At 32.9% G+C, this 14766-nt stretch overlaps 2 protein-coding genes across 3 annotated transcripts in view; both read right to left on the reverse strand.

The window, feature by feature from the left end:
* Positions 1-595: 595 nt before the first annotated feature.
* On the reverse strand, positions 596-4388 carry LOC113865056 (GATA transcription factor 25-like). Of its 2 annotated transcripts, none has more exons than XM_027499411.1 (7): positions 3910-4388; positions 3729-3812; positions 3502-3635; positions 2232-2339; positions 1972-2077; positions 1042-1101; positions 596-952 (listed from the first exon to the last, which is right to left on the reverse strand). In XM_027499411.1, exons 1-7 carry the CDS (start codon positions 4153-4155, stop codon positions 860-862), a joined length of 831 nt encoding a protein of 276 aa, XP_027355212.1. In that variant the 5' UTR covers positions 4156-4388; the 3' UTR covers positions 596-859. The 2 variants fall into 2 exon arrangements, with proteins under 2 accessions (XP_027355212.1, XP_027355211.1); XM_027499410.1 differs by having other exon boundaries at positions 637-952; positions 3717-3812; positions 3910-4382.
* A 1654-nt stretch (positions 4389-6042) lies between these two features.
* Positions 6043-14766, reverse strand: part of LOC113864275 (BEACH domain-containing protein B) — a 43862-nt gene continuing 35138 nt past the window's right edge. The window contains exons 36-42 of the mRNA XM_027497823.1: positions 14667-14760; positions 12691-12897; positions 10632-10757; positions 10138-10509; positions 9790-10021; positions 8189-8958; positions 6043-6604 (exon numbers count right to left, since the gene is read on the reverse strand). Coding sequence (XP_027353624.1) covers positions 8267-8958; positions 9790-10021; positions 10138-10509; positions 10632-10757; positions 12691-12897; positions 14667-14760 — 1723 coding nt within the window. The 3' untranslated portion in view covers positions 6043-6604; positions 8189-8266. The remainder of the gene's footprint in view (positions 6605-8188; positions 8959-9789; positions 10022-10137; positions 10510-10631; positions 10758-12690; positions 12898-14666; positions 14761-14766) is intronic.

Raw genomic sequence — 14766 nt, forward strand, 5'->3', positions numbered from 1 at the left:
AATACTGTACATCACCATAAAAATTGTAGCAGTCAACTCTAGGCTGTGTTCTACCATTTCTACCAGCTTAACCTAAGTATGTGATCTTTGAAGTCTTTTAGTCCATTAGTGGTAGACAAACTAGACAGCGCCCACGAGAGTAAACAGAAAAAGGTTGAGCATACTTTTCTCATGCCAGATACACGTGAAGCAAGCGATCTAAACAGGAACATATTTTATGTAGCAAAGGATTCTGCCTAATTGTAAAAATGTCTGTAGTAGTTTCCTTCCTAATATATTGATCTCTTGTATGCCTAGTTATCTCGAACCATTCCACATTTTCGTGGTTCCAGCCAATTTCATCGAACTATGAACCAACAATCGATAGTTTGATTATTCTTTATCAACTATGGTTAAACTGTTAATTTAATTCGTCAAACCCAAAAACCATAACCAGGTTTTTATTTTGTTCAATCTTCAACCTTGACATCTTTACTCAAGCTTTGGTGTAAAAGAACAAAAGTTGTGGTGTATTCTAATTTAATTACATAGCTAAAAGATTTGTGAGACATCCAAATTGAAAACTCTATTTAAATGCGGAGAGGAAAAATATTCCACCAGAATCATTGCATACTGTCGTGCACATTTTCAAAAGGTTAAAATAAAACCACTGACCACTGTATGAGATCGAGTAATCATTCAGATTCCAGTTTAATACACTCATACAGTTAATGCAATTGATCCGAGAGTATACAAATAGACCTCTTGTATTGATGAGAGAGTTTTGCTATAACTGTACATTTAATAGGTCAAACTGAATGGAATTACTACAAACCTGCGAAAGTCACAGCCAATGAGACATTTTCTACGGCTGGAAACCTCACTGATCGGATACCAAAGCTGTGTTATCATTAACAAGATTGTTATGTGCAGGGTTAGCAGTCCGACAGTCCAAGTCATTACCCTCACCAACCTAGGCATAGGATGCAAAAGAGGGAAATAGAATGAATTTATTTCCATACAGAGTAAACAAATAACCAGATATAATAAATGAAAGCATACCTGCTCGGGTGGTGCAAGAGAGTGTTCCTGGTTTCTCCTAGAAAGATCTCTCAAAGTGCCCTGCAGAATCCCAATGTCAACACGAATTTACTCAAAAATTAGACTACCAGATTCGTAATTAATGAAATTATCAAATTCCAGATATACAGCAGGGAAAATTTGAACTCAATGCTCACAAGAATGTAGTTCCACCTCCCTTGATATGCTTCGATATGGGAGGAAAAGGAAATTAAATTATCATCTAAAATCTGATGACTCTTGGAAGAAAACAATATGTAACACAATAATAGCATCTTAAATCTTAATATCCAGTAACACGGCATTCGACGATTTTGATAATCAAAATGGTGCTACAAAAGAGCATAAAAAATAATGTACTGAGAAATTTCACAACACAGATTATATAGAATGAATGAAATTATAGGTCCTCAACTATTGTCAAGATAGAATCAATTCTCAGCTAACAATTCATAAATATGTTTTGTATATCCAATAAAACAACAAAACAGTTGACTTAATGTAGAGTCCGCTCCTACATCCTAACAGCCAGGCAAGGGAGAGCCTTTACTGTGAATAGGAATTAATCACACCCAGCTAATATGGGACTCATACTCCTACATCAATCCCATCTGGTGGGAAAGGGAGGTCCATCCACACTAATACAAAGTGATGCATAATATGATACCTACAGTTTAACCAGTAGCACTTGAGAATAGAATTGAAGAAAGTATAATAAGGAGACATAAAACGCAACCAAATTAAGAGGGGGGGGGGGGTCTTTTGGTTATAAGCATGTGTAACTACAAGAGTCAAATTCAATTTTTTTCAACTTCAACTGCTATGGATAGATTTATCATTTATGTATGCATAGAAAACAACATGAAAAAAGATTTATTTCTCCCGGAACAAACCATATAGAGAAATACTTACCCTATTTGCCCAAAAAAGCCCACAAGCGTTGCAAAGTGACCTTGGACCAGATGGACCCCTTCTCATCATTGGAGTGGATTTTGAACTTATTCCACAATGCGTGCATCTATACATTCATGCAAAACAAGAGATGGTAAAACATTCAACAAAATATCTAAATACTCAAATGTAACCACCAGATATTCATACTTAGTCACAAAGTCACATAGGACAGTAGAAAGTTTGTGGCTTCAATCTTGCATGGGTAACATGAAACTTACGAGGTTTCTGATGGAACACCATCCTGCCCTGACTCTTGATCTGCACCCCAACCATTAGCTCCATCTTGTTTCTTAGATGAAGTAAATTGACCCTTATTTCGATGCATCCTACATATTAAAAACCGATAAGTAAGATAAAAATTGACACAAATAAAGTTGAACACCTAAAATAATGAGATAAAAAAAATTGTGAAATATAGATCATGAGTAGCCCATGAGAAGATGAGAATTTCCCATTTGACAACATTAAATATGAAATAAGTCCCAAAAAAGTTATTGCTGTGAAAAAATAAAAACCATTATCAGGAGACACCAAGCCATTTGTTAATGCAATGGAAACAACTCCAAACATCCAAACATACACACACACACACACACACATATAGAGAGGAATCAAATGTCAAAGTACAAAATTTAGCCATTCACTCAAGCATACATAAATAACCAACTTATTTATGGAGCATGCTGTTGAAATATGCATTATGCTACAAAACCCATACTAAAAATTTTCAAACAGGCAGATGGAAGAAGTAATGTTAATTTCATATCAACCGAATTATGGTCAATATTTATCTCACAACAACAGGAACATGGTAAGAAACAAGTAAAGTAGTTAGCAGAACGTGTCTCGGAGTCTACCCCCGAAAATGCTATAGTGGCATAGTTGAATATGGGATGGCCGCTACAGCAAACATACAGCTGCAATGAAAACTTCAAAAACTTGTAAAACATGATTAATAATCCTAACAGTTTTAAACTTACACCAAAAGCAAATAAAATATAAACAAATTTCCAGTACTCAAAATTTAACACACATTTATCAAGTATCCTAGGGAGAAAGTTATAAAAAAGCAATAATAAAAGTCTAACAAGCATAATTGCATAATTAAATAAATGGAAAGGCACTTCATAATGAGATGATACTTTGACATCAAATAGACAGTGTTCAAGAATTTGAAATGCACCGTCGCTCTATCTAAACTATTGCACAGCCCATCATACAAAATCTATATTTCCCATTACTTTCATAATAACACTTTGACATCAAATAGACAGTGTTCAAGAATTTGAAACGCACTGTTACCCTCTCTCTAAGTTTGACACCAAAGGTTAGGAAGTGACCACATTCCACAGCTTTATTCATTTTTCTCATCTCTCATAAGATCAGCATTTGCAAGATAGAACATACATTAAGCAGCATCAAGCCTAACGTTCAAGACCCTAATCCAACAATAAGTCACAAGTAGAAAGCTTACTATCAGATTCAGACCTGAGAGCAACTTCTTGACGTACACTATATCTAACTTTCTTATCAAAGCACCGCTCTTTCCTCTTCTGTCGGAACCTACTTAACGACGCCGCTCGCTGCGGTTGACTACACCTTGCAGGATATTCCGTTGCACCCTACATCCATCAACAAGCAAACAATTATAAAACAAAAACCCTCCCAAATTCGCTCTACAACATAAACACACACACACGCACACATACAAATACCCTCTGATTTTGAGGCGACATCTCCACACATTGCGAATTCGAAGTTAATTCACTTCCTCCCAACAGTAACAACACCGCTTGGACCTGTTATGCAAACCAAAACTCATAAACATGAAACAAGTTCGTTATTAAAAAGCGCAGAGGAAAAAAGCACAAGAAGAAGAAAAAGAGAAAAGCGTACCTTATCGGGCGTAACGGCGTCGAAGACATAAACTTGTCCACGAAACGAAAGCGTCAGTTGGCTAGAATCTTGGATAGAGATTTCAGGGCCTGAAACGTAAACGGAATCGGTGGAAACATCTTCGACTCCCCCTCCGCCGTTACCGTCTTCGAGGGCGTGCGAATTGTAATGAATGTGGTGGTTGTCGACGGAGTCGGCGCCGTCGTTGTCTTCGGCGGGGGTGATCTGGTTCATAGTGTCGTACATTGTTGGTAGCAGGGAAGAATTAGGGGTTTTTGATGCATTACATTACATTACATGGGAATATTGGGAGGAATGATTGAAACCCTAACTCTAATTCTAGCCCTAACCCTAAGTAGGAGTTTGATTGGGAGGGAGTGACGATGAGAAAAACGACAATGGGGATAATTATAATAAAATACGCCTGAGAATGTGTTGTGGGGAGCAAAGCCGAAGGCCCGGGTTGTCGGAGGGAAGATAGAGAGGATAATGACCCTAATGGTGCTCATATTTACGAGGCTGCCACTCTTCTTGGTCCTGAGATTTACCATAATCTTTAAATTTAATTATTTTAATGTAAAATATATATATATATATCTATATATATATATATATATTTATTTATTTATCATTAACTTAAAATATTTTGTAAATTAAAAGCTAAAAAAAATATTATTTATAAGGAACGAAATTGCGTTATAATTGATTTTTTTTCTTTTGATAAATTTTTATTTTAATGAAGTTACTGGCTTGTAAATTTGACTTTAAAAATTAATTAAACAACTTATCAAGTAATGGACATTTTATAAAAAATATTCTGATAAATATAAATATCAAAGTTAGCGTTATTTTTAAGTGTAAAGAAGTATCATTTTACATAAATTATATTGTAGTTAAATTTAATAAATATTTATCGATAAAAAGATCATATATAATGAATCAAAATTTAATTTAGAAGAGTTGTTAATAATAAATAGCTAAAATACTTTCCAACTCCAGTTTTCTTATAGAAATCGATTCCACATTTTCATGACCTTAAAATTGGTGATGTAGTCCAATTCTACTCTGCTAATCTTGTGTTATGTGCTAACGTGCTGTGTGGCCATTTTTCAACTGTGATTCTCACTGCAATTCTCGGTATATGTCCTCAGTAACATATAAATGCTTGATTATTTATTGCATCCCCACTTTAATCTAGTATAAATTATTCACTTTAATCTAGTATAAATTATTAAATTATATATCAAACGATGAAAAAAATCAATAGTCTCGAATAGATCTTTCTTGATCTTCTTCTAAGCAATACTTTTAACACTAAAAACAACTAAAATGTATAAAGTAAATACAGGTGTACAAGTATTATAGGATCCAGTTATATGTATTACAACTATACTTATTAACCTAAATTTCCACAAGCCTATTAGCTAAATGCAATTGGCACATACAATACAATTAATTGCTTCTCCTGAATTTTCATAATTCTAGTGTGCAAAAATGAGATATTAATTTGCAATTTTAAAAACTTTTTGAGCAAAATCAAACTGAACTGAATCCCAAACACTCCCATTTTATGATTCAATATCTTGTTTTAATATTTTTGTTTTAAATGAGTAATTATATCACTTCTAATAACCTTGACCGGTTGAAGTTAACAAAATCCGTAAGTTTATTCGTAACTTTGCACCTTATTTAATGTGTTTTCAATGAATGTTAAATATTTTATAACGATAGTTATGCTTTATTAATTCGTTAAAAAATGTTAAAAGAGATTCTATTTAGGTAACAAACTACAGTTAATGAAAACAAGTATGGAGGTTTAAGTACCAATTAGACGCTGGGATAGAGGTAAAAAATTCATTTGATTTGTGAACTTTATAACAATAATATAAAAAATATTGGATAAAACTCCTTTAAAGTGATTCAATGGCTAAACTGAAAATAAATAATTATTTTCTGTTAAAAGACTCCTTAAAAAAAAACTGTACTCCAATAAATAACTGGTTTTCATGTTTATTTTAATGATAACCGCCTTATTGCACAGAATGGTTTAGCTACACAACCTGCACCAGATCATGAACCCTTACCCTTCCCCAATTAGAAAAAAGAAAAAACTTTAAGCACAAACCTGTATCTGTAAAAACAATAAAAGAACGTATCCATTGGTAAGGGCAACGAGGCAGAAGAGCGACATAAGCTGATACAACACAAGGCGGAGAGTGATTCTTTGACTGTATGATAAGGCATTCAGGCCTGTCTGTACAATGTGTGACGTTAACAGAGAAACCCAAAAAACAAAGGCTCATAACTACAATTTAGTGCACAAGAATCCTAGTAATCCTATTGAAGAATTAACGAATATAATGTACACATCTATGAACAAAACCCCAAGTCTTTAGCTCCCTATAATCTAAAGCATGAAATAAACTGATTCTCGGAATCCAATTGCAGTCTCATGCTGTTTATAAAGTAGACGATGATCCACTCAATTCTTCTATTCCAGTGTGAAAAAGTAAAATATGCTTTTGCATATTCAGGTAAGACTGTTGCTCTTACGTATTATCTCACAGAATCCCCAAGCCCTTCATGGGGATGATACCCAAAACAATGAAGGAAAGAAGATGACATTATTACCATGTGAGAAGCATTAGCAATTTAGCCTAACCCCAAATATGTTGTCACTTGTCAGTGGGCGCACCTGTAGAAGATAAGGATGAATATTAACTTACAAAATTAGTTTCCAAAGAAGAAACATCAGAGTACGTTTTGGATGTTACTAACTAGTTACTAAAACAATCATCAAAAAAGGTGAATTATTCTTATATATAATGATTAACAAATACATAGGCAATAAGGAAATACGGCAAAAAATGACTCCTATTTTGAGTTTAACAGCAACTGGATTCAACCCCTCGATAGTTCTTTGTTTCAAACTATACTGGTTTTCAAGACCGAGCTGCCAAGCATGATAAAATAAATTTGCAAGTTGTTTGGCTTCAAATATATGACGAAAATTACTTACTTAGACAAGTTATAGGATAAAACTTGCATTATAAGAATAAAAACAAAAAATTTCTTAAAACTGAACAATCCCTATCATTTTTAAGAATGTATTTTTAATTAAATTTCTCAAAAAATTCCTATAAATGAAGTAAGAATCTAAAATTCCCACAAAGATTTTTTTTTTTTTAATAATATAAACTATATTCTAAATGAACTCAAACCTAAGCCTAATTTATACTCTCTACATGTTATCATCTATGGAAAACCTTTATTATTACCTTGCTATTATAATAAAAAATTATTTGAAGAGTTATTGTAATTAAAATTTCATAATATTCACTATGCACATGAGTTAAGTGATTTATCACATAGTACCATTATAATATATATATATATATATATATATATATATATATATGGACAGAATTTTCTTACATTAGTGTAAGTCTAAAAATTCTTACACTTAATCTGAACTTTTCATCTAACTTATATCTAACAAGTTATAATTTATTATTTAAATAACTGTTAGATGTAAGTTAAATGATGACTCAAATCAAATTTAAAATTTTTTAGACTTATACTAGTATGAGAAGATCATTCCTCATATATATATATAATTGCTAAAGTTATTATATAATTTTATATTCTTACACACATGCACATACTTATCATGTTATAAATGTCTTGTGTTATTTATTTATTAATTAATTATAAATTTAATTAGTATAAACAAGATATATCATTTATCATAGAGTAAAGAAATATTTTTAAAAAATGTTAATATTTTTAAAATAATATTTAAACTAAACACGAGATAAAAACATTCTTAAAATACATTATATAACATTATCAATAATATTTTATACATCAAATATATTTTTAACATTCTTAGAAAACAAAAATTCCAACAAACATAATTTTCGAGAAACAAGGTTTTGTATACTAAATACCCCTAAAATATTTCTTTAACCATCATGCTTTAAGGATAGTTTAAAAAATGACACTCATGTATTATTTGAAAACATTTAGTAATTTCTGTAGATTTTCCTTGATCCATCTTAGTCACAAAAGATGACTGGCAACGAATTTTGGTAATGCAGCAAGGAACAATGGGATATTGACATATAGTTAAACAGGAATAACTGAACTGAATATGAAGTAATCTATCGGGATTCTTATCTAATAGATAGGTATAAGCATTACGCAACCAGGCACAAATCCTGGTATCGGATTAGTAAAAAGGGAAACAAGTAGTCATAAATGCACGTTAGTATTGTACCTGGAACAGTTGTCACGGGGCAGCTCTAACTGTTAAAATTCCACATGCACCTTCTGCATGTTCCTGTTATATTTTCTGTTACGTCAGTTTTGACTTTGTACTTTTGCTGTGGCTAGTTTTACGAAGCTGAGGATTTTCTATCGAATACACTAGGAGACTTCCATCTTTTGTGCCAGCTAAGAAGCATTCTTCTGGGGTTACGGCCAGAGATGTCATAATCTTTCCAACTCCATGATATTTCTTAACAACTTCAAGGGTGTTCATAGAGCGAACAACAATCTGCCCCTGGTCACCTGCACCTACCAAAAACTCACCACATCTGCTCAATTGAACGGCATTAAGGCGTCCGTTGGATTCAGAGGCAGCAAGATGTTTTCCATTAATCGAATACAGGTGCAAACTAAGATCATCATCAGCATAAATCACAATCTGACCACACTGAGAGACAACTAGCTTTGTTATTGAACAGCCTGATGGATGGCGTATGGACCTGACATATCTACCTTCTCGCAGAGTATGGAATACACAAGTTCCGTCTTTTGATCCACTTATTATGATATCAAGTTCATGACTAACATATATGCAAGTTATTATATCATCATGCCCACAAAGGATATGGCATGGAGTTTCAATTATGACATAGTTCTTGCGAGGTAACTCAGATTGACTGTTACGATTTTTCTTTTCAGTGGTTTTACCACGAAAAACTTCCCAAACCATTACTGTTGTATCATAACTTCCAGTCGCAAGGATACTTCCATCAGACGTAACTGCATCACAGATACCATTCTCTATCAGACAGCAGAGTAGAAGGGCGTACATTACAATGCAAGTTGCTATGTTAACAAAAAACTCACTATAAGTGAAAGCTGTCAAATGAGACAGTTATATCTATGAAATAATAATAATAATAATAGTATTAGTAGCTACCTTCAGATATACAAAACATGCAATTCAATCATTCAACCAACAGCAAAGAAAAATATCAAAATGAAATGATTGTTGAAATTACAGGGATTTAGGTATTATGGGAGGAAATGAAGAGAATAGAAAGTGAATATTCCAAAAATATATATAATTGTTAGAAGGGAAACAGTATGATACAAAAGACAAAACACTAATCCCTATTGATACTTGTACTGGACTCTTAAATAAGAAAATGAAGAGAACAGAAAGTAAATATTCCAAAATTGATATTGACTTAATGCATAATTGTTAGATGGGATACAGTGCTATACAAAAACAAAACACTAATCCCTATCAAAAGTTGTGCTGGACTCCTAATCCTAATTAAATATGAAAATAAATCACGAGGTAACAAGGAAATATAGAAACTGATCATAATGTGCTCTAAACTACTCTTAAGAAATAATCAAGATGTTATTGGATATTTTTCATATATTCTAACAGGGATCACAATGACTATATGTGTATGGCTAAGGGGCTATCATATTACTTCATTGAGTAGGAAAGTTCGCAAAAGAATCCAGATTTAAGGGATGTATGCTCCTATTCAACAAAAAACATAATAAAGTCCAGTACGTCAATGGCATTTTACATAGTCATCATGTTAGGTATCCTTTCTCAACCATTAAACATACCTGCAACACAGCTCACAACATCCTTATGTTGTCGGATACTCTGCACCATTCTGCCATCGCTCAAGGATATGACCTGAAAACTATTTTCCCAATTGCCACATGATATTAAGAAGTTCTCGGAGGGAGTCTGCATCGTTGCAAAACATTGTGCTCCAAGCTCAACATTTTCAGGCACAGGAATCCCAATTTTACGTGGCAATAGTATATCAGAACCAACTCCAAAAAATGGATCCTGCAGAAGTTAGAGGTTGTTTCATTACTCATGAAACCAAACATAATTCTAATCAATAGTAAAAACACAATAACAATCCCAATGTATTTTTCAGTGTCTGATGAAGCCAAGCTAACCTGGGAACCAGAAAATGTAAAATTTCCACCAGACTGCAGTTGAGTTGTCAACCACATCTTAACAGACAAGCTGAGACCCTCGTTCACAAGGACAATATTTGAGTCCATCAGACCAACATACAGTATAGCAGATGAATAATGACTTGTATTACAAACAATGGAAGTCAAACTGATAGAATCAGGAGCAAAGTACAAAGGATGTGCAATAGGAATAGGTGGCCCTCTTCTTGGGTGTTTCTTACGAAACATCTGGATTGGAGTCTGACCAAAGTTGGCTATTTGGTCTTCAATAGCTGCCTTTTGCAGATCATCATCCATTGTTTCCAGATCAACAGCACCTTCATAAGTCAAGTAGTAGAAGATGTTCGCTGCCTGTAATCCAATGTTAAAATATTAGCAATTCAACTAACCTGACGACTGTACAGTTTTCTAGTTTAGCCAATTCCAATTTGCATGAATTATCAATGAAAAAGAAAATTATGTGATGTATATACCTCTACAGCCGGTTTTCCACGTTGCTTGTAACCGAATACCAAATCTATCCAGTGATGAAGATTCGAACTAACATATTCACTTTCAAGGGCCTCCCTGTTTCTCCTAATGAATTCTTGGGGTGAACCCTGTGCAAATAATTTATAACAAATAATTTATAACTAAGTCCTTTCCATTCTGTGAATTAAACATTATTGAAAGGAAAATCTGGGCTGCACATTCAATTTCATGTAAATTTCAAATTTGAAAAGATCTATTGGTAATAGAAATGTACATTAAACTGGGTATTGATAGCATCATTACGGACATGAAGGATGATGGAGATCTATTTCATCCAAAGATATAAACTAATAAAAGCCTGCTGCTGAGAGGATAACGAAGATACTGGGGAGGGGGGTTCATAAATATAATTTTCAACATACTCCCTCCAATATCTTTTATAAGGAATCTTTAACTAAAAGTAGTTAAAGACAATTAGCCTCTTGATCTTTTAAAAAAATTACCAGAACAAACCATTTTACCTCCATTTAATAATCTAGAAAATTTAGGTTAAATGAATTGTGTTCATTTCATTACAAATAAATATCATACAGAATATATAAATGATTATGAGACTAATTTAGGAAATAAAATATCTCCATATCCTACCCAGTAGTCCCTTATTTTTGAGATTTTCCTAATTTACAGCCTATACACAAATTACATATCAATACACTAATTACAATAGACAAGATTTCCCACAAATATCATTGAATTTAATCCAATTTTGCCAACATTTATCCCTATTGATTTTAATCATAGTTATCAATCTCAAATAGCAGCGCGTAACACTCAGCCCACAGTGGTATAGTAACACAGAGCCCTAAAAACGCAGTGGTATAGTGCACATCAGGACAACCGTTATTAATTTATAGTACACACATTGTTTAGATATTATAAGCTGTATAGTTGCCAATTATTTGGTTTGTGATTTAGTAGCCGTAAATAGCTTAATCCAAATCCCTAAACTTTAGGGATTGAGATTGTCGCTTTTGTATATAAATATTGTATAAATTACTCAGAAATATATGAAAAATATTACTCTCATTCAACTTCAAGTTTCATATAAATGCTTAAAAAAACACCCAAAATTCATGGCATAATCATCATTAACAATAAAAATCATAGGTTTTAAGCAGAACGTACAAGTAAATTGCAAGAAGAGAGTTTAGACAAAATTATAGTTTGGGTCTCTGGGAGACATCACAAAAGCAACTCAGATTTGAGAGAACAAAAAAATAATAAGGAAAACACTAAGACAAAATTAAAAAATAGAAACTTAGTAACCAACAAAACACAAAGAAAAGAGAAAAAAAAAGATAAGGACAATGAGAGAAGAACAGCAACCTGCAGGACGGTGAGAACAAAAGGGAAAATGGGGAACTTGGCTGAAAATGCCAAGTCAGAGGACAGAGAACATGAGTTCGCCAGAACACTCCAAGAGCTGACTGGAAAACACCAGGATGTGACCAGAAAGTTGTTAGAGCAATGGGTTGATGAGTCATACGGTAAGAAGGGCATAGAGGAGAGAGCACAAAATTCAAAAGAGGAACAAAGGATTTTGACTTTTCTCCCAAATTCTTTTGAAATTCATTTTATTATGCATACAACACACTGCAATTTTCACTGCTACAGCAGTCGTGACAGCCGCAACACTAAAACACAAAGTGACAACCTGAGAATAGTGGCCAGCTGCTGAGACATGACGTCGCAATAGCATTGCTATTGCACATTATTGACAACCTAGGTTTTAATTTGGGTCCCCACAAACTCCATTTATGAAGGGAAAATATGAAAAAATCAATAAATACTTTATATGATTTGTCGAAGGCCTTATAATAAAGATTGCCAAAACCTTCTAGATAATGCACAATAAAAAGGACCAAAGGAAGTATCATATATATAAACATGTTTCAAACTCGAATAAGTGACATAAAAGATCAAACATTAATAATTGCCTGCATTATTTGAGTATGCTACTTTGCTTTGCATTAATAGTTGCGTTTTAGGAAATTCATGTACCTTAGCCCAAGGAGGGAGGCAAACATCCCCAATTGGTTCACCATCCTGTTTAACTCCTAGATGATAAGAGTTTGAATTTGCGAGAAATTCAGGCATGTAAAAGAACTCAGGTATTAACTCCTTCACATCACTAGTATTTGTAAGGCAATTTCTGTATGTACCCTCAATGCTTTGAAAAAGACGGTCAGCATGATCAAATTTACCACCCTGACCATAAAGCAGAGCATTAGGAAAATGAATCATGATGCACTGTAAACAATGGGAGATCAATTTAGATAAAAACAGAAGAATAAAATATAAAGCCATGAATAATACACAGAAAACCAAAAAGTAGGCTCTTTTACTAGTCTTAATTAAGAACCTCGAAAAAGACAGAAAATAAACATTAAAAGGAGTACACATAGTTTATTGATCCAATTTCGGTTCATATACCAGGTTAACGCTGTCTAAATAGAATACTTTCCAGTTAAAGACTTAAAGTTTAGTCCCACAAAATATCAAATGTTAAAGACCAATTCTCATAAAAATTTCAGCATCAAAGTGGAGAGACATGTGAATGACGTTATATACCTATATGCCCCTTACTTAAAAATCATTTGAGCTTGAAGCATTGATAACACTCAACCCAATTTACCTCATGCTGGAATTTTATATATCAGGCAAATTTTATCAAGCATGACATCAGTGTTTTTAAATTTAAATAACTTTTTTGAATAAAAATTAAAGGTGTGCTACAGAACTATTTTTAAATTTAATAACATTTATAAATTAAAATAGTAAATATTTTAATGATTAATAATGAGTATTTAATTATATACAAAACTAAATTGAAGAGATAAGACTTTGAGGAAATTATGAAAATAAATTATTAAAAGTAAGACACTTCATCTTTATTGATATGGTGTGTCAAAATTCAAAATAAGATTAATTAAGATTACAATAATCTTATAATTCAGTTTATCTAGAAGAGAAAGATGACTTCAACAGGTCAAATGCTCTCATTTAAGAATGAGGATTCAGATAATGAGGTTGTTTAGAATTATATGGAGAGGATTGAAGTAGTACCATTTACAAGATGCTTGGATTATAGTTTGCACACCACAATTCACAGGTTGAGGTGTGCAAACTTAATTTCATCCACAGCTAACATGTTTGGCAAAAAATGACTGGTGTCTAAAACATGGTTTGACTGAAAGTGGTACAAGGTTGCTTTCCTTTGGGTCAAACCATGATTTTCAAAATATAATTGAAACATGCTATTAGCATAAACCGTGATTTTTATCTTGTGCAGAGGTTGATCTTATTCTTAGGGATTTTATTTCATCTTTAGAAAGTTATTTGTTTGCTTATTAGACTAAAACAAAGGGTCTAGCACCTAACCAAACGCTTAGGCTTTGTTTGGAAGTTGGTTTTGGGGGCAAAAGGGAGAAAAGGGGAAGGCTTATGTAACAGTTATTCTTGTTTGGGAGTTTCTAAATGAAAGGGAGAGGATTTATAAACCCTCCAAATCCCATGTTTTTAAGTTCCCCCAATTTGTGGGATTTTGTATTAATTCTCCTTCTTTCCTTCCCCTTTCTTCCGTTTGCCTTCAAACCCTTTCCTTCCTTCTCCCTCCAAACTCTCAAACAAAGCCTTAGTAAAAATGAGTTAGTACTTAATTTTTTGCATCACATCATAATATACTGTGCCAATTTAATATCCTTTTATTGAGAGTTTCTATTTTCTCTTTCCTCACCTAAATATTATAATTTCAAGTTTCAACAATGATTAAATTTGGTAAAATTTATTTACCAAAAAATAAGAGTAAATGAAAAAGGTTACTATTTTTATCTTTTAAACAACTAATTGCAGTACATTCATTGCAAGAGATTTTATGCTGGAGTAATAGTAGAAAGAACACCATATCTACCATCTTATCTAACATAAAAGACAAATTAGGTAATTAAAGTTTAAAGATATGTTGTGAATTGTTATACCTGCAAATTACGGTGAAGAGAAGTAAACGGCTCTAGTCTAAGAAGGTAATAAAGCACAATGCCCATACTTGAGTAATGAGATCCATAGTAGAAACTGCAT

This window comes from Abrus precatorius, unplaced genomic scaffold (genome assembly GCF_003935025.1).
Source record: "Abrus precatorius isolate BTA unplaced genomic scaffold, Abrus_2018 Scaffold4, whole genome shotgun sequence".
Taxonomy (NCBI): Eukaryota; Viridiplantae; Streptophyta; class Magnoliopsida; order Fabales; family Fabaceae; genus Abrus; species Abrus precatorius.

Excerpts from the sequence above, each read along its gene's own strand:
- LOC113865056 (XM_027499410.1), bottom strand. The coding sequence starts at position 4,155 with ATGTACGACACTATGAACCAGATCACCCCCGCCGAAGACAACGACGGC. Across the intron at positions 3,636-3,716 it reads ATCAGAGGGTATTTGTATGT|GGTGCAACGGAATATCCTGC; the intron begins GTGCGTGTGTGT and ends TGATGGATGTAG. Across the intron at positions 953-1,041 it reads CTCTTGCACCACCCGAGCAG|GTTGGTGAGGGTAATGACTT; the intron begins GTATGCTTTCAT and ends TCCTATGCCTAG.